This window comes from Hyperolius riggenbachi, chromosome 10, assembly GCF_040937935.1.
Source record: "Hyperolius riggenbachi isolate aHypRig1 chromosome 10, aHypRig1.pri, whole genome shotgun sequence".
NCBI classification, from domain to species: domain Eukaryota; kingdom Metazoa; phylum Chordata; class Amphibia; order Anura; family Hyperoliidae; genus Hyperolius; species Hyperolius riggenbachi.
This window is the reverse complement of record NC_090655.1, coordinates 103,856,574-103,877,636: the sequence shown is the minus strand read 5'-3', so window position 1 is coordinate 103,877,636 and position 21,063 is coordinate 103,856,574. Positions and strand designations below refer to the sequence as shown.

At 44.4% G+C, this 21,063-nt stretch overlaps 1 protein-coding gene across 4 annotated transcripts in view; it reads right to left on the bottom strand.

The window, feature by feature from the left end:
* The window catches only part of SLF2 (SMC5-SMC6 complex localization factor 2), an 87,725-nt gene extending 82,169 nt beyond the window's left edge, over window positions 1–5,556 (bottom strand). Inside the window, exon 1 of one of the 4 annotated variants that reach the window (XM_068255207.1) lies at window positions 5,474–5,556. In XM_068255207.1, the coding sequence (XP_068111308.1) occupies window positions 5,474–5,499 (26 nt within the window). In that variant the 5' untranslated portion in view covers window positions 5,500–5,556. Of the gene's footprint in view, window positions 1–4,556; window positions 4,783–5,191; window positions 5,214–5,473 lie in introns of those variants that run through there. The other 3 variants (XM_068255208.1, XM_068255206.1, XM_068255210.1) reach the window with 3 other exon arrangements.
* Window positions 5,557–21,063: the final 15,507 nt, after the last annotated feature.

The following is a 21,063-nucleotide window of genomic DNA, read 5'->3' as shown; positions in this document are numbered from 1 at the left end:
AGCTTTCTTGACTCCTGTTGCGTGCAACAGGAGCCCGGAGTAAGCAGGGCTTTATGCCCATGCACGGAAAAAGTGGAAGTGCATAAACACCCCACAAAAACGTGCATGAGCAGCCCCGGGCCCTGCAAAAGCAGGGCTCTTTCCGGTGTTCCCCAAAGGGAACCTCCCCCTTTGCCTTCGGCGCAGGGGGCTTTTGGGTCCTTTAACACCCGAAGAATAGGAGGACCCCAACCTGCCCAGTGGTTACCCAAAGGGCCTGGCCATGTGGCCTCCTACATGGTCCAGGTGGCTCCCCCAAGAGGGAGCCGGGGTGGGGACCGAAGTCCCCGGTGCCAGCAAGCTGGCCCCGACCTTGCGGCTGGCGTTATAAAAATTCTGCACTCTCCCTAGCCAAAAGACCGGGGAGTTGCATTATTCGGCTATGCATATGGGCAGTACAGACCTAAGCACCTTACTCCACCATGGGGTTTTCCAGGCCCCAGGTTTTTCAGGTACTCCTGGGCAGTACGCCTAAGCAAAGCCCTCAGCCCTTCAGCTTCGATCATGGTAGATCCATTCAGTGAGCCTCTGGGGAGTTGATGAATCAGGACGGACACCTGTTATCGGAGGATCAGAGGTTCCCATCCCCCCTGATCTCTCCTTCCAGGTGTCCTTCACCCGGGTGACTAGGCCGGAGTTCCCAGTAACATGCCTCCCTGAGGGCCCTTTTCCACTAGCAATCGCTAGCGTTCACGCTGAACGCTAGCGATTGCTGAATCGAAAAAGCTAAAAATTTACCGGCGATTTCCCGACGTTTGCGGCCGCGATTTTGCTATGCTATGCACTGCATAGCAAAATCGCGGCAAAAGTCGCTCCGCGGCGCGATCGCGATCAAGTAAAAAACTAATCGCAGTAGTGGAAATTACCTACCGCGATTCCTATGTTAAAAAGCAAACCGTAGCGATTTTAAAATCACTAGCAGTTTGCGGTTTTGCGATTAAGCAGTCGCAAACGCCCTAGTGGAAAAGGGCCCTGAGACTGATAAGAACAGATACTACACTTGATCCTCCAGAGGCATTCCATGTCATCTTCAAGGCAACCACCACTCGGATCAGCTAAAAATAGCGCTAATAGATTTGGGGCGGCTATATTTCTAATGTTAATTATCGTTTTTGTAAATTTACACTCAATTTTGCATATGTTTGGGCGCAAGTGCCTAAAATCGATATTTTACGTAAATCGATAAAGTAAACTCGGTAATATTCGTAATTTTGTTGTGGAATTGGTAATATCGGTAATTTAAAGTTTATGATAATATATCAGAACGAATATCATAACGCTAAATAAAGAAAAACGATGTCAGTCATAATGATAACTTAAAAAGTCTTTTGGTGTAATAACGATAAATGAACATGTTTAATGATGGAATGTAAGCAAATTCTGTCCAAATACATATAATTTTGTAATTACGAAAATATAACATTCACTGTACAAATGTAATAACGATATTTGACATTTCTATTTACGATAATATATAAAGTAGTTACGATAATTTAGGGTTAGACATCACCAGGGGGTGGTTAGGGTTAGGCACCACCAGGGGAGTTTTAGAGTTAGGCACCACCAGGGGGGGGGGGGGGTGGTTAGGGTTAGGCACCACCAGGGGGGTGGTTAGGGTTAGGCACCACCAGGGGGGTGGTTAGGGTTAGGCACCACCAGGGGGGTGGTTAGGGTTAGGCACCACCAGGGGAGTTTTAAGGTTAGGCACCACCAGGGGGTAGGTTAGGATTAGGCACCACTAGGGGGGTCTAGGGGTTAGGGATAGGTACAGGGAGGGTTCTGTTTCAGAGTAGGGTTAGGTACATTTTGGGTTAGCCACCACCATGGGGGGTTAGGATTAGGCACCACCAGGGGAGTGGTTAGGGCTAGGCACCACCAAGGGAGGGTTCTGTGTGAGAGTAGGGTTGGGTTAAGCTGTGTTGTTGAATTACATTACGATATTTAACGTTATTATATTTTGGTTTTCATCTCACATCAGTTTAATACCTGTAATAATTATAATCAGAATTATCGATTTTACATTACAAATACGGTTAAATTATCGATATTTCTAAATTACGATATTTTTCTTTTCCCGATAAATCGCGCCTAAATTTGACCGCGACTTTTTTAAATGTACGCCCACCACTGCCCAGGACCCTGCAGCTTGCCCCGTTTCATGCAGTATGGCCTCACGTTTGTGCAAGTATGGCACGGCATGAAATTGCATAGGCGGCAAAGTGGTCACGCAAACACATGGCGGGAAGCTTAGCCACGTAAACGTATCCTCCGGGTGCGGCAACGATAAGGTTGAGGAGATGATAGGCAACCCATAAAAAAAAGGGAAAGTGTACCTGAGACGTAAAGATATAAAAGTTTTACACATACCTGGGACTCACTCCAGCCCCCTTCGCTCCCATGCTCATTAGGAGCCCCGATAGCTTGGCCAGTCGGTGCAGGCGCAGTTCGGCCATGCGTGCACCCCCTCTCGCTCCCGCGGCTGTGCAGGTGCTTCACTCTCCTGCCCACCGGAGCACGCGCATGTGGCCAGGCTGTGCATGCGCAGTGCACCCCGACTGGCCAAGCTAATGGGGCTTCTACCGGACAAACGAGGAGGCAGAGGAGGACGACGTGGAAGCGATTGGTGCGAAGGGTCTGGAGGAAGCCCTAAGTATGTGTAAAACTTATATTTTTACGTCTCAGGTTTCCTTTAAATTCTTACTTAGGTAGAGGCTTCTCTCTACCTAGGTGACTATCTTTCTCTATTTGTTTAGGTCAGTGTGTCAATTTATTCTTATCGAGGCAAGCTAAATCCCCATCTGCACATGTGCAATAACGTCCTGCTAATATCCCTCCACCGGCCTGTCGATAGGTATCCCATAGTAGGCAGGTTAGTGTTCGGAGGGCAGAGGTTAGTGTTAGCAGTTCAGGATTTTGTTTTAGGAGTGAAGAAGGGGGGAGGAGAGGTTAGCATCTGGCAGATGTCAGGAGGTAAGTTAGCAAAGGCGAGACCACAGGACCACCAAGGTATTCCCGTCACTACATCTAATCAGTAGTACTACCCGATAAGTAGTACTACCTGAGAATACTTTAACAAAGTATTACAACTAGACACATCACTGCCTTGGGTTCACTTTTAAAATTATTTCGGTACTTTTCAGTTAGCCGGGCGCATCCACTAGGTGGCGATAATTACTATTCCCCCTCCAGGCCGCCATGGATAGTAGGGAAAGATGTAATGCTGGTGGAGTTTTATCGCCACCTAGAGGATGCGCCCGGCTAACGGAAAAGTACCATTATTTATTTCGTATCAATTATTCGAGAAACTTCTATGCTAAAATAAACAAGCAATGTGACTACATGGACCTAGAAAAATATCTGAACCTGAACTGGGGAGAGCTCCCTCTGCTTTAAGATAAGCCCCAGCATAACATTCTTTAAAGAGAACCCGAGGTGGGTTTGAAGAATATTATCTGCATACAGAGGCTGGATCTGCCTATACAGCCCAGCCTCTGTTGCTATCCCAAACCCCCCTAAGGTCCCCCTGCACTCTGCAATCCCTCATAAATCACAGCCATGCTGCTGACAAACAGCTTGTCAGAGCTGGCTGTGTTTATCTCTATAGTGTCAGTCTGCTGCTCTCCCCGCCTCCTGCAGAACTCCAGTCCCCGCCTGCATCTCTTCCCTCCCTGCTGATTGGAGGGAAGGGACGGGGGCAGGGACCGGAGCTATGCAGGAGGCGGGGGAGCAGCTGAGACTGACACTACAGATGTAAACACAGCCTCACAGCACGGCTGTGATTTATGAGGGATTGCAGAGTGCAGGGGGACCTTAGTGGGGTTTGGGATAGCAACAGAGGCTGGGCTGTATAGGCAGATCCAGCCTCTGTATGCAGATAACATTCTTTAAACACACCTCGGGTTCTCTTTAAAGAAAATCAGGTACTATTCCGTTAGCCGGGCGCAATCACCAGGTGGCGTCAATTACTATTGCCCCTCCAGGCCACCATGGATAGTAGGGAAAGATGAAACTCTGGTGGAGTTTTATCGCCATCTAGTGGATGCGCCCGGCTAACGGAAAAGAACCGAAAATAATTTCTGTTACAGCTTAGAGAACTCTGGCAATAAGTCTGCAGTGTTTCTACTTCCTGGAAGCAGACATATTGTTAACATCCTATACTTTCAAATTAGCCGTGGCAGTCAGCTGACACAACTGAGGGATCAAATTACAACTTGTGATTGGGCACAGATGAGGGGGAATTAGACAGGCTAAACTCTCTAAATACATACAGGGTACATTTCTGTAAGTTTTCCTTCTGTACTGTGGTAAAGTTCAGGTGCACTTTATATAATACACGTGGGAGGACTACACTCACATATAACAGGAGGATGAACTAGGCTTTGAAGTCATAAACAGTCATTTATGAGCATCTACCCACAACTACCCTGACAGGCGCCCTCAGAATAGACAGCAGTCATCAGACAGCCCCTCTAGCTTCTCTATCCACCAGCTTGCTGACAGCTCACGTGACATGTTACCTATCGGCGGGTGCGGCTTCCAGCTGTCTGCGGTCGGCGCTCTCTTGAGGAGGGTGACACGGGAGCCTGCGCCGCGCCTTCCTCAGTTTCCCCACCATTCCCCGTGTTCTCTATCTCTCCTCAGTATTTCCCGCCATGTTTCCCCTGAGAGCTCCCTCAGCGTACTTCCTGCCCACAACACTGGCGCTCCAATCGCAAGAGCACAACACAGGCGCATCAATCGCACGCCTGCCGCATCCACCGCAAGGCTTTATAACACAGGCTGCTCAGTCGATCGCCTATCACATGGATCACGCCAGCAGATAATTGAAAGTACAGTCTGACGTCCAACGTAGTAGAGATGGGAAGTTCGGATCTTTTCAATGATCCGGATGATTCGAATCGGATCATTGAAGAGATCCGGATCTTTGATCCGAATCTCGGATCATTTTACTACCAGAAGCATTCGGGGGTGAAATGAACAGCAGGACAGGTCTGTGGACAGGAGAAGGGGAGGGGGGTGGACACACAGAGAAGGGGAGAAGATGGACAGAGGGCAGGGAGTGGACAGAGAAGGGAGGAGGGACGAGCAGAGAGCAGAAATGTTTGCACGTAATACCCACATGCTGAAGTCATATGCTTTACATATATTTCACCTATATGTTCATCTGTACACTTTGAAAGAAAAGGTCGCACAGTGAAAGAAAGCATTCTCAGAAGATAAGTGCAGCTGTTTAGTGCCGAGTGCAGGAGGATTATATTGCCTTTCAATCACAGTGTCTGCAAAGTTACTGAGCTGTGCTGAGCCAAAAGCTTCCAATGTGATCACTGTGCAGCACTACGGAACAGACAGCCTATAATGAGCAGCACATTTCAGCCAGTATGTGTGCTCTACACATATCTGGCAGAGGCACCCATGTCCCCTCTCTCTCATCTACCTGTCCCTGCAACGGCTGCCTCCCATCCAACAGAGCGATCCCTGCTTCCAGGACCGCCGCTGCCCGCTGAGAGGGGGCGTGTCGCTCCTGGCCCCGCCCCTTTTGCGATCCGAATCGTTCATTTTGATGATTCGGATGATCGACTCATAAAATAGATTCGGATCAAAGATCCGAATCGTTCATGATCCGGACAACACTACAACGTAGTACTGTACCATCCATTGTGCGCCACCTGGCTGTAACTGCCTGAGTGGGGTGTTTATTTATATTGGTATTGTATAGCAATACGTAAATAGCCATGCATAGATTGATTGATGCATTTTTCTATGTTTCTGCTTTTTTGTTTTACATTTATCTCTGAGCCCCTATAGTGCTTGTTCCCACAAAAATAGCCACTGCCTATTTCTAGGCACTTCTGTGCATTTGTCATTCGTCTTAGATTCGATGCCATTATTAATTATCATTTAGTATTTATATATGCTGACATCTTCTGCAGCACTTTATAAAGTATATACAGAGTATATATAGGCCTCGATTCATAAAACCTTTCCGCATGCGGTCAGGGACGGATCAAGACCAAGTTGCGCCTGGGCCAAGGTCAGGTTTTGGTGCCTAAAGGTCAGGTTTTGGCGCCTAAACTTCCATTCATTTTGCCGCCTTTTTAAGATTTCAACAAACTGCGCCTGGAGCAAGATACCCGCTTGCCCCCCCCCCCCCCCCCCCTAGATCCGTCCCTGCATGCGGTGTCATTATTTAGCGTATTTACCGCACGCGGATGTTGAAATTATCCATTCATAAAAATGTAAGCGCAGTTTATCCACTTGTTTTCCGCATGTGGAATTATGCGCGTAATTAAGGGCGGTATTTGGGTTGGTATGTATGTCGGTGAAATGCAGTGAAACAAATTCATAAAACTAAAAAGGGGGCGTAACCATGCGGAAATGTGCGCTCAGTTATCGGCTGCTTAGGGGCATGCGAAATGTATGTGAGGAGGAGATAAACAAGATGGAGCCTTTTGAGCTGAGCCTAATAGAATATTCAAGGATATAGAGGAGAAGAAGGGAAAGGAGAAGGGTGGTTATAATCTCTCCACGTTATTTTCAGCAGCGCACTGAGCTTGATAAGTTCAATGATCGAGAAGTGGTGGTGCGTTTTCGCCTGTCAAGAGAGATAATTATGCAGTTATACTCAGCAATAGAGCCACAATTACACAAGATAGATCAGCATGGCAGGCCTGTTTCTGGTTTGGTGAAGTTGCTATGTGCATTGCATTTCCTTGGAAAGGGTTCTTTTCAACAGGTGTGTGGCAAGATTATAGGTATTTCACAAGCCACCTGCTCCAGGTTTTTAACACAGGTAGATAAAACTATTTGTTCCATCGCACCGCAACATATCTACATGCCTAAAGAACGTTCAGAGTGGAACGAAGTAAAAACAAAATTCTACCATGTTGCAGGGATGCCTAATGTTTTGGGAGCAATAGATTGTACCCACACTCATCCCCCCTAAACTAAAAGAACACATCTACCGAAATCGTAAGAGCTATCATTCTACGAACATACAGGTAGTTGTTGATTCTGATATGCTCATAAGGAATGTGGTGACAGGATATCCTGGATGTGTCCACGACGCACATATCTTTCGCAACTGCCGCCTTTTCCAAGCATTTGAGGATGGAAGAATGCCTGCAGGTTGGCTCTTAGGTAAGGGTTTGACAGTGTATGGGTGGTGCTATGGAATATGTTACCGGTTTGTAACGTGTTGTTTTTTCACAGTCAACATGTTTTGTGTGTGACAGCACATACCCACATGTACAATTTTTATTGAAATAGATTGTGCACACTGCTGCTACCAGTGTGTTTGTGAAGTTATTTCAGCTGGGGCTATTAGTGGAATCACTATTATAGGCCTACATTATTTGTGGAGAGACCGTCTCCTTATACAAATACAGTGCCATCTGCAAATAAAGTGGTGATAACATTTGTTTCTGAAATGACGTATATGTTGTTAAAGTAGGTATTAGGCAATATTTACCTAAAGGAGTGGTACTTACCGGGTGCGTCCTTCAGCACCAAGCTCCCTGGACGTTCCTTGCTACAGCTCTGCCAGCAATCGTTCGTTGCAGCTACATTTCGCTCCACTACGATGAAGTCAGGGCGACCTAGGTATGTACCTGAATAGTCAGGTTCAGCCCACGTAGCGGTAATTCACAACGCTTAAAGCGAGGCTGCAGTATACGGCGACCAGGAGATCAACCTGACCTCATTGGCGAGTACTAGGTTGGAGCTGCAACGAACGGCTGCGGGCAGAGCTTCGGCAAAGAAACGTCCTAGTAGTTTTGGAATGAAGGAAGCACCTGGTAAGTAGGACTGATGTTTATAAATATTGCTTCATAACTACTTTCAATAAAACCTAGACTAGAATTTGGTGACCTCGATGCACGTAAGGTGTAAGTAGAACAATTGCAAGGTCCACCTAATGTTTAAACATCTAGCTGTTGATATTGTGCACGGGTGTGTTTCAATAAGCATTCAGTAATCATGTGCATTATTGCACACCTTTTGCAATGGTTGTCAGAAAGAACCGTCCTCAGATGAGAAAACAAACAGCAAGTAGCTGCTGCTTCTGCAACCTCCTGCTAGTTGGTCAGTGCCCTAGCCGCAGTCTCGCTGTAAGTTGTGCTGGCCAGTGGTAATGAAGTCGACTTTGGCCTTCGTGTTTTGTGTGTGATTCTGTGCATTTAACACCGGGTTGTTACGTTGTTCAAGTGTATTCATGTGGTCTGTACTGCGATTGTGCAGTAGTTCTGTGCCTGTGCATTACAGACGCAATGGCGTGCATACAATACGTGATCCCATGCCCTTCAATGCCCAAAAAAACCTCAATGCAGTCTACATGCGCAGTTACCTTCCTCACCGCTGGATGCTGGGAGGGTGAGGTGGTGCGGCTAGGACACCAATCGACTGCAAGGAGCTAAAAGAAGGAACAGTCACGTAGAGTTATTTTTCTATACTGTACACTGATCTGTTATTTAACCTATTATTCTTTATAATAAAAACAATAGTGCACAATGTGCATATAGCACCTTTAAAGTCAACAGGACCCCGTTACATAAAAAAAACAACCAAATATGACCTAATTACTTCAAAGTCTGAGGGTCCTAATGAGCCGTCCCTCTTCTCTCTCGTTGTCTGGTGCAGCGTTGATTTCCCTTTACCAGTTGTCGAGTACATCGGAGAAACACTGGTTTTTCAGCCGCCAAAAGGAGGGGTCATGACTTTTGTATGGTGTCTGAGTATTCAAGAACAAGGGCCACTGTACATTGCATACGCGTGATCGGTGCGTTCATACGTGTGCATTGTACATGCGCCCCATCGTCAGCAATGAAACGTCCTTTGGGCGGTTGAAATATCAGTATTTTCTCATATAATACTACTACTAGGGAGGCAGCCCTGCAATAGGCACTTGAACAGGAGAGGGACAGCTCAATAGGACTATCATACTTTGCATGTGATATGTAATATCTTGTTTTTCATATGTTAAACTGGATTCCATTTACATACTTACAACTTTCCTACAACTGTAGTAATACCAAAAATACGAGGACTGAACCATGCTAAGAATATTCTGAAGTACTTGAGCCACAGTTTGTAACGCTAGTGTAGGTTTTGAACACACAACATATAATTAAAAAATATGCGACAGCAATTATATATTGTGTTCCATTGTAAGCCTTGTCTAACTTTGAAGTGCATCAATTGCACTCATCTGAGACATTTTCTAAAATAACTTGCTGTTCTTCAACAACACGACAAGACGTAAAGCAAGAAATGAAGGTATTCAGCACTTCTTTCATTTCACTCATAAAAATAAGTAGTTGGTTGTTGTGCAATTGTAATGCAATGAATAATTGTCCTAAATTTTCATTGAGAGTCTTAAATTCCCGAGTGAGGCTATCCAATCTTTCCATCAGGGATTCACGATGAATTTTTTGAGCATTGTAAAACTTCTCTGACTGTTCTTTATCGAAAATAAATTGCTCCTGGTCTGCATTACGTGCACGACAAATTGTACGTGGACGTTTACCTGAAGTGCCACTGGGCCTGTTTCTTGTGTCACCTGTGCTTGAGTGTACATCTCTGGATTTTGGATGAGCAACAGCAGCAGTACTGGAATTATTATCCCCATTATCCTCAGTGCATTCATCAGAAACCACCTGTGAGTTATCCATATCTGGCATACTCACTAACTCATTAGTAGGGCTTTGTACGTCATCATTCTGTGTCAATTCCAAATCCTCTTCATTGGCAGGTTTGTCTGGGAAAAGCAGTAACGATTCAGCTGGTTCCTGCACCTGATACTCCGCAGCACCTGTTAAAAAACAAGCAGTCATCATTGATTATCAAAATCCATGCTGTTAACTAACTAAAACAATAAATTCAAATACAAGTAAACAGTCAATTGAAACGAAAAAAGGTCTGCACGATGCTCCTAAAATCCTATGTCTTTATTCATGGACGTATCCAAAAGGTCAACACATATCACCAGCTGACATGTTTCGGACCTACTGGTCCTTATTCATAGCTAGAATGCAAATAGCACAAGAGCCTCCTATATACCCTCCTTTGGTGGGGTGGGTGGTTCCCAAGGCCATGTCCAAGGAAACACCCCTAGCCCCACTCACAGGAAGGGATATGTACAATATAAAAAAGCAACACCTAGAAAAGCCAAACAGGCGATGCTAATTAATCCGTAACTAGATATAGAAACAAAAACAGGAGGCCTGCAGGCATAACGTACAAAAAAGATTATAAAAATATGTAGAAAATGTGAATTGTACAATTAAAACCATCAAAGAGCAGCATATATAGAGGAGCTATACACTAAGTTAGTAACGCCAGGTCCCAGCGGGAGTTCAGACCTTTTGGAAGTCTCGTACCCATTCTAAAAATCCACAGTGCCTCCCGGCTCTTTAGCCGTTTGGTTGTGTCTCCCCCTCTCTGTGCGGGCAAAACCTTTTCCAAGCCGTGGAAGGAAAAATAGGACATGTCACCTTGATGGACTTGGCGAAAATGTTTCGCCACGTTGGAGACGGTGCTAAGCCAGGCCGGACCGCAATAATGTTCCCCTATTCTAGCGCGTAACGGTCTTGTGGTGCATCCCACATACTGTAGGGCACAAGCCCCACAAGTAATGAGATACACCACATTCGACGTCCCGCAATTAATAAATTGCCTAATGGGGAAACTGCGTCCGTTCGCGGTCGACGTGGCAACCCGAGTTCGGGTATGGACCTTACAGTAGTGACATGTTCTCACTCCACACCTGTACGAGCCCAACAGATTCAACCAGGTAGAAGACCTGGTTCGGGACTCGTACAGACTAGGAGATAGTGATTGTGCCAAAGTGGGAGCACGCCTACTTGCAAAGCGCACCCCCTTTTGCAAGATACTGCGTAAATCCTCATCACCCTCCAAAACTGGGAGATACTTCTTGAGGATAGACACAATCTTATCAAATTCCTCACTATAAGTTGTTACAAAGGTGGGTTTGCAAACCCCCACATTCGCATCCAGGTCTCCTGTATTTTTGAGCAAAAGATCTCTGCTTTTAGAGTTGGCCCTGACCTGCGCTCTATTGATCATCCAGTCCGGGTACCCTCTCTCCTTCAATCTGGCCCCTACCGTTTTGAACTCCTCCCCAAGCCAAGACCCCCTCGAGCAGTTACGGCGGGCCCTGGTGAATTCCCCCACTGGGACCCCTCGTATAGTATGTTTCGGGTGACATCTAGTGGCCCGGAGGGTGGTATTCCCACTGCACGGCTTTCTGTAGGTCCTCGAATGCATCTTCCCCTCATCAGAATCTCCCACCAAAGTAACATCTAGATAATCTATAGAACCCAGCCCCCAATTGGAGGTAAACTGTAAATTTAGGGTATTGGTGTTCAATTCCCTCATGAATAAGGGGATGTCCTCTGGGTTGCCCCTCCACACCAGAAGAAGGTCATCAATGTACCTCCCGTTCCACGCAACATCCCCCAGACGGCGGCTCCCGCCCCCAAAGATGTGGCACTCCTCCCACCAGCCCATGTATAGGTTGGCTAGGGACGGAGAAAACTTAGCCCCCATGGAGGCGCCACACCTCTGGAGGTAGAAGCCGCCATCAAACATGAAATAATTGCGGGACAGGAGGTACTTGACGGCCAGACAAATGAAAGTTCTCAAATCCTCAGAATAGGCAGAATATTTTTCCAGATGATGTTCAATAGCCTGGATGGCTAAATTATGAGGTATACAAGAGTACAAAGCCTTAACATCAATTGTCACCCACACATAATGGTCATTCCAAGGTAAACCCTCTAAGCTTGCAAGTAAATGCTTGGTATCTCTGATAAAACCTGGAAGCCTCATCACAAGTGGCTGTAGAAGGGAATCAATCCACTCGCTCAGGCGCTCCCCCAGAGAGCCAATGCCAGCCACAATGGGCCTGCCCTCCGGGGGAGCGCCCGGCTTGTGGATTTTGGGAAGGTGGTGAAAAATCGGGGTAACAGGGTGGGTCACCGCCAAGTAGTCAAAGAGTTTCTGATCCAAAACCCCCAAATCTCGACCAAAAGACAGGAGATCAAAGAGCTCCATCTGGAAACCTCTCATGGGATCACCCTTGAGTCTTTGATAAACTGTGGGGTCCCCCAATTGTCTTAGAGCCTCCTTTTTGTAGCTATCGCTATCGAGAACGACAACGGCCCCCCCTTTATCTGCATTTCGAATAACAATGTTAGAATTATTCTTAAGATTCTGGAGGGCCTGTCGTTCACGATGCGACAAATTGGAGTTCCTGGAGCTACGAATACCCTCCAGTTCCACCAAGTCCCTCTCCACCAATTCCTGGAAGGTTTCTACATGGTGGGTTCTACTAGCTAGAGGGTAAAAGTCTGGGTTCCGGGCATGAATGGGCTTTACATCATCTAGGGAGACTAATCCTGAGTTTTCAGCCGCCAGACAGTCCAAAGCCCATCTGGCCCTAGTCTCCTCAAAATCTCCAATGTCAGTGGGACCAACCGTAGCCCTAGTATCGGAAATCTCACTCCTCTCACATTTTAGGAAATGTTTACGCAGAAGGATGGTTCTCACAAACCTATTAACATCCACAATAGTTGTGAATACATCCATATGATTAGTAGGTGCAAATGAGAGACCCTTCGCGAGAACATTTTTCTCCATGTCAGTGAGTTCGTATTTGGACAAATTGACTACATTGCAAGGTGTGACCCCCCCCTGGACTAGCTCTTTTGGACCTGTGTTTCACTCCCGCCCGTCTAGTCTTCCGTCTCCCCCTCTCCTGCCCTTCCTGCGACTCTTTCTGTGTCCTGTAGGGGGTGGCTTGGCCCTGGGGGTTTTTTGAGGTTGCAGAAATATTATCCATACCTCTCCTAGACTGGATTGATTTCCTGGGGTCTGAGGAATCGGAAAAATCCGACACCTCCGGAGAACTAAAGCTGACTCGTCTACCATGGTTTTTCCGGGAGCTGCGTAAAATGGGCCTGGGCGACCTAGGTGATCTGGCCATAGACTCCCACTTCCCCCATTCATAAACCACCTTACGCCTATAATCCTCGACATCCCTCAAATACTTGGTTCTTTTTGTTTCGGTAATGATAGACTGTAATTTGGCAATGTTCTCACGCATTCTATTGTGCAGTCTATCATACTGTTCAAATTTTTCAAATTTAACAATATTTGTCTCCAAATCAGTGATTTTAAACCTTAAATCCACCAATTTATTTTCTTCATAGGAGATAATAAGTCTCATCAAGGCCAGGGAACAGTCCGTGAGAATTCCATTCCATTCCACTATAAATTGTTCCGAGTACAATGTTGTGGGTACTTTTTTGATACGCAGTCCCCTTGGTATGATTTTTTCAGCTACATATTGCTTTAATGTGGTCAAATCCCACCAAACCTTAGTCTCCTTCTCAATAAGAGACTCCAATTGTGCAAAAGATGTCCTCAGACCTATTTCTGGTTCAATGTCCCCAACATACGGCTGCCTTGAGAACACGGCTGCAAACTTCTGACATCTAGTAGAATCATATGCCAAGTCCCCCAGACCTATGAGATGTTTATCAGTCTCACATGTTCCTTTATTATGGGAATCACAGTTATCAGCAGAAGTATTAGCCTCCTGGTTTAGGGATGTTACCGCTTGCATCTGTCTTGCAATCTCTGCAGTAGAGGGCCACTGCCATGTGGCCTCCCGCTCCTGCTGCAACAATGTGAACTCAGCAGGCTGGCTATCAGCATTAGGAAGGAGGGCTTCATGGGCCTGTAGTATCCCCGATTGAGAGTCAGACCCCACAAAAGTCACAGCTTCCCCCCTCCCTTCACTTTCAAATGCCTCCACGCTGCACTTATCTCCAAGCTTGTCTACTGAAAGAGTATCGTTTACCTCTTGTCTGGCCGCATCGTGGTTCCAGTCCTGCAGGAGACCTTTTACCAGCTGTCTGCAGTGCGGACGGGACTGGACGCTTTCACCATCTGCACCCGCCGCCATGACGCCAGCTTCTCCCGTTTGTTTGGGTCTGGCGCCGAGTGATGACATCACCAGAGCTGAATCTCGCGATGAGACCTCAGGTCCCATCGAGTGCCTTCTCCTCTGCTCCGTCAAGCCTCGAACACGGAAACCTGCCCGCTCCAGGGCAGCAACATGCAGGGCAACTCCGTCATTCTCCAGCAGCTGCGCTCGAATAGCGTCCGCCTCCAGAAATGAGTCCGTCCGCAACAAAGGGTCGCTCCCAGCAAACTCCCCCGCAGCCACAGCAGAAGGAGGTATGGACTTACATTTGTCAGTATTAATAAGCTCCCGCGGTGGAATCCCCGGCTGGGTGCTTATAATATCTTTATGTTTGGTTTTAACTATTATATCCCTGCTGGCAGAATTAGTGGATGGTGGTTTCACAGTCTTGGAGTAGGCCTCCAGTCTGGATCTAGGTGCATTGTTGTAGCCATCCTGTGCACCAGTGTTGCTCCTCAAAGTACGCTGCTCCTTTTGTGCCATAAGAACAAGATATGTAAGACTTAAAGGATTAGTCCTTATATTGTATCAGACGATTCCTTTGGGAATGGATCACTCGTGGGGGAGCTGGTGATCAAAAGCATATGAGATGAAAAAGGAAGGTGGAGGACCGCTCACCCCAGAAAGAGCAGTGCCAGACCAGGATAGCTAATCCTAGGATACACTTGAAACGAAAAAAGGTCCGCACGATGCTCCTAAAATCCTATGTCTTTATTCATGGACGTATCCAAAAGGTCAACACATATCACCAGCTGACATGTTTCGGACCTACTGGTCCTTATTCATAGCTAGAGTGCAAATAGCACAAGAGCCTCCTATATACCCTCCTTTGGTGGGGTGGGTGGTTCCCAAGGCCATGTCCAAGGAAACACCCCTAGCCCCACTCACAGGAAGGGATATGTACAATATAAAAAAAAAATAAACAGTCAATTAGCATAACTTATTTGCAGAGTTGCCCATCAATACACGTAGAGAATTAAATACCAATTAGGACCATTACATAACATGTACTAGATGCAATGTGAATGGAAATATTCTTAATAATTCATTTGTAAACGATAACCAAGGTTACATATAACCTGATCAGATGGACATGTATATGTACAGTGCTGTGCAAAACACACTAACAGCTATGCTTTTGCATTTCCAACAAGAGCTACGAAAGCAACGTGTATGCACGTTGCTTAATCATTACAGAATGAGCGATGTAGATATTATAGGTTTGCCTTAATGAATAAGAAAGAACCGTATGTACACCTTACATGGTGACAATTGTCCTTTTTTTCAATTGGTTACGGTTCACTTATTATAATTATATAATGATGAGAGTGACACTCGTCTCAGTTACTGAGTGAGTCAAGAATGAGTCTGCCACTGATATACCTAACTTCGAACGATTTCAGGAAGAGACAGGGAAATGGAAAAGAAGAAGATTGAGATCTGAAATCTACACTTCACATTGAAATCTGATTTTCACCACAGTTATTTGTATATGTCATAAAAATAATTGCGTATATTTGGCCTGTGTACAATCGTGTACAATCGTGTTTTGCTCTTATTCCCATCAAACATAAGTATCATCAAACATGCATGGGCCACACCAATCAGTGATCTTAAACTACTTTGTAATGATCATTTACAAAGCACCACAACTTAAAATAAATCCAAAGTGACTAGTGACATGAGGAGATAGAGATGTGTATGTACGGTGCCTAGCACAGAACTACGGTGTGGCCCTTTTATTTTTTTCTATTCAATTCTTAGTAAAATGTAAGGTATGTAAATGACACAGACACAAATTAAGTACTATTTGTTACGCAACTATGAAGTACTCCGAGTAATAACCACTTTGCTAGTAGAACTTGAATTCAGAGACATACAGAGATTGAAATGGGAATTTCTTATCAATGAGGGCCAAACTACCGAATTCTTGTCTGAGTTCAGGACACAGTCAGTCACTTAAATACCTGTTATTTAACTCTTTCAGTCAAACAAATGAAATAAAAAATGGACTTTTTGTGTGCTATGTCCTGTACTTACACATGTACATCTCATGTCACAAGTAAGTTGGAAAATCCATGAACAACACTTGCATGACTTAATATTACGTCTGCACGTACCTGATTATTGAGGCAATCCAACTTCTCCCCCCCATTTACACATGTCAGTAAAACACTCCACTACGCATAATCTAGTAACCGAGAGTCAGTGTGATACACGGTCTATTGCAGTGAGCTTATGCTGTAAGTAGTCACGTAACATTCATCTGTTATTACCTCCGTCTGATTCGTACATATCATCTCCTTCTTCTATTCCAGCAATCGAATCGTTGTCTAGATATGGTCTCAACAACCTCTCATAGTCCTTGAAATAAACGGACAGCCCGCAATTTCCAGTTTTCTTCCTGTGCAAACATGACAGTTTTCAAAACATCAAAATGCATGGCGAAGTTTTCATACACAGTGATGTCAAAAAATATTTGCCCCCTTGTTGATTTGTAATTCTTTACCATGTTTGTCACACTTAAATGTTTCTGCTCATCAAAAACCTTTAACTATTATTTAAAGATAACATAATTGAAGACAAAATGCAGCTGTAAATGATGATTATTATTGTTTTGGAAGCAAAAAAAATCTAAACCTACTGGGCCCTGTGATAAAAATAAATGACCCCCTGAACCTTTTAATTGGTTGGGCCACCCTTAGCAGCAATAACTCCAAGCAAGCCTTTCCGATAACTTGCAACTAGTCTTTTATAAATTGAACCGTAGTGTGATATGTGACGAACATTACGGAAAAGTCATGCGCTAGCGCCATCGACTTTCGCATGGTCGTGCACAGTTCCTGTCAGTCTTGGGTAAATGCACAATAGATGTCAATTTCCCTCTCTCTTACTGAGTACAGTAACCTTCCCCCCACATCCTGTGTCAGGAAAGAAAGTCACACGTGGCTAGCTTCCCTGCCGAGAAGCCATTTGGTTACATAGCTCATCTTTCCCCAAAAGGAAAACCAGCTCAAACTGGTTGAGATTCAAATTTCCCTCCAAGCGTATAGCTTCACACAATGGGAACATTTACTTTATTAATAATTCAAGATGGGTTTGGCACAGAAAGACAACAAACACATTTCCTGATACCCAGAAATCAGTTCTATCACTCACATGATTTATAATTTTCTGGCTATCAGGAATCAATAGAGAGACCACTTTATCCGGCCTACGTAGAGCGAGTGCGACAGACTAGGCGTGTATAGCCTCATTTAATACAGAGTCGCATGCTGCTTATGAATATGGTCTCGGATTTGCAATGCACCCATCTGGGGCGGAATTACACAAATTATTAATAATTTGTACATTCCTTGCTCCGAGTCTGTGGGTGGCAACCTGACTGCCAGGAGGTAACCCTGCCTCAAACACACCTACTTTCCAGGTAGTGACCGCCCCAAAACTCTGGTCAGTAAAAAGCGTTTGCAAGGAACTCCTCCTCAGTTCTTCAATTCCCATCTACCAGGAAGGTCTAGACATGTGCTCAAGGAGAACCCGGAGCATGTTGTGTACAAAGACTTTAACCTGAATGCCTACTTTAAACTGGACTATTTTCCTCATTCTTCAAATGGACTGCTCAGCTAACGAAGTAAGAATTTTCTGATTGTATCCTTTTTTTTTTTTTAAGCTCTGTGTATATGTTAATTGGTGTATATAACTGTATGTAATGCATTTTTGTTATTAAACGTTTTAAAAATCGTTTAGCGGTTATGACCTGTTGCTGAACATACACAATCGTACCTATTCTCCTGAACTCGCTACCCTGTGTTTAATAGAAGTATACATTTATAACCCATATGCGAGAACCCGGCCCAGACATAACGATCTGACCCAGATTCTTGCATACTGCTAAGGGTTAATAGAGCATTCTCGAAGTCCTAGTAAAATTACAGTAGCGGGCTGTGTAACTCGCTTGGTGGCAGATCTTTGAATTGTATATGTGTGTGGTGAGTCGGTGGGTATCAGAACGCTCCCTTCGCGCGTCAGTTCATCAAATTTCGAACGCGGGTTACCCTTCGTGATGAACAAATGACCGTGTGAGAGGATTTCTGACGCTGATCGATTTACCCCATCCGCAGACCGGCCTAGCGGTCTGTGACATGATACACCACTGTTAAGTTATTTTTTAACAAGGGGGCAAAGCTCTTTTTCACATAGGTCCGTGTAGATTGGAAGTTTTATTTTCTAACTACATAATAAGAAGCTTCATTTAAAAATGCATTGTGTGTTGAATTATGTTATATTTGAGTAATACTTAACGGGTCTTAATGAGCAGAAACATTGAAGTGTGACCACATGCCACACAGCATGAAAAAAGAAAGGGGGCAAATATTATTTCACATCACTCTACATACATGCAGACAAAGAATACACAACTAGGTACAGAGGAATAGTGTCAACAATGTACAAATCATTGTTCAATTAGTGTAGCTGTACAAAGGCAATAAGGCAATCAATGTACTGTGACAGAAACGAGGACTGTTTGTACATAGCGTTCAATGTTTAGTTGGCACCTAATTTTTAGCTCTTTTTTCTAATATTCCATCCTTCTGCTTTCACGGCTAATATTGTGAAGACCAATACATTTTTTCAAAGCTTTATCTTCCTCTACAAACGAAAAGATGGAATACCAATACACAATAATGTGTGACCAACATAGAGGGGGGAGGAATGGGAAGGGGTTGTTAAGTAAATAAAGGTTATAAGACCTCTCCAAATGTGTGAGACTATTGTGTTCAAAGTAACAGCTTCCCAATACAGCTTCCTCTACTACTGAGTCCATACCTGGTAAGCACAATTTCTCCAAGCCATTTCAATTCATCATTGACCAAAACACAGAGAGAGGGGACAGAGGACGAGTAAGGCTATTGGTGGTAATGAGCACCAGTCAACTATTATGGCGAGCAGCAAAGAACAACATAAGTAATTAAATTATAATAATGTGGGTGTGTAACTGATGTAACACTACTGTCATGGCAATATAGTAATTATTGCGTATAGCGTTTCAATCACAAGCTTGCTACATACTCTCAAAGCATAATTACTTCCACATACAACATCATCAACTAAGTTGAAGGCTATTAGGGAGTGAGGAAAACTGAGCATGCATTTCTATCTGAAAGATGAATGGTACAAAATTGCATGTGCCCAATTTTACTTACTTCTCTTTGACCTCCATTGTTATTTTCTTACGAACGTCCCTTTTAATGTCCTGTAAACGCTTTCTCACAGTACGCCAATCTCTTTTCATCTTGCCGACACTGTTCACAGCATTAGCTATTTGTTGCCATTTCAATTTCTTCCGATAATTGTCAGTGCTTGGTAATAGATGACCTTGCAGTCTGTCATAGTGAGGAATCAGATGTTCAACCAAAGCTAAGTTTTCATCAAAAGAGAAGCGTACATTTCTTTCTTGTGTTTGCCTTTTACTGTCAGGTGCTTTCAGTTGCTCTTATGGATCATCATTCATGTCTTCTTCTTGTTGTGTTTTTGTTTTTTCTTTTTCTTGCTTGTCTCAGTCTCTTGTATCTTGGCCTTGCGTTTTGTTTTGTGAGTTGGAGAATCTCTATTTTTCCTACCATTCTCTACTTGGGTGCCACCGTATCTTACTTTCAAATTCAGAAGAGCCATAAAACTGTTCCTCACATGGTACAGTCAATCCCTGCAGGCAACAAAGAACAAACACATGATAAAAAGAAACATGTCCAGGTATAATGTTAGTTTATATTCATTGATAGTATGGGATAGAAGCCTTAGTATTATATACCCTTTAATACAGAACCACCATTCTGTACGGATGCACTAACCTCCCTCCTAACCCTTTTGGAGATAATACACTTACCACTAGCTAACTCTGCTTTACTGCAACCTATGTATACAATATCCAGCAACAGTTTGATTGACACCATCCGCTATAAATTGATAATCCACCCAGGCCCCAATGTGGCTGTTACATACCTGGAAGTGTTTTAGCACCATTGGCTACTACAATAATTTTGTTCGCTTTCTTCTAAGACAATTAGGTGCCTATTTGTAATTTGCAAAGGCTTTCACTAATGAGTGAAAAATTTTTTTGACAAAACACTCTAGACTCCGGTACTTACATCCAGTTGCATGACCGCATTTTAAGAAGAAAAATTATCAAGATATCATGCATCTAAAAAAGCATAATTACAAACCTAATACATCACCTACATCACTACATTTGGATACTGCCATAGGTGCTCAACTGCATTTGTAATTTGTTTGCTGCTTATTCACAAGCATGACCTGGAGGAATAGTGGAGTTCTTTCAAAGACTTTTGTAACAGTTTCAAACTTTGGTATTCCCATTGACAATAGATCACTAATAGCAAGTAAAGTAGTATGCCATAATAGTAGTCAACCGCAGCTTTATGCAACAATTCCCTTTGCTATGCCAAATACATTTTACCTGGTTGTTTTTTGATGCCACTATTTTCACTACATTATGCTTTTCATGACCTCCTTCTTCAGGACAGTTGTGTTGCCTTGATGTGGCCAGATATTCTTCCCTCAAGGAATTTTTTTCTTCAGCTACAACGACACATATAGGTTCAATTGCATTCATACCAACATTTAAATTGCATATGGAGTATTGTGTATGTAGCTATGGGACTCATTCAGTATGTGCGTGTGTGTGTGCACGTGTGTGTGAGTGTGTGTGTGAGAGAGAGAGAGAGAGAGAGTGAGTGTGTGAGTGTGTGTGTGTTTGTGAGAGTGTGTAAGAAGCCCCGGTAGGAGAGACTGTGCAGGCAATGTGACCAGGGGGTCCTGGAGGATGAGGTCCACTTCCTGCTACACTGCAGCAAATATACACCGTTGGGGACCGCCCATTTCCAAAGACTCTCCGCCCACATCGCAGATTTCACCTCCACAGATAAGGAGAGGAAACTCTATATCCTACTGGGGGAAGAGGAAAAAACTGTGCAAGTAGCTGTCCGATATGTCACGGCCTG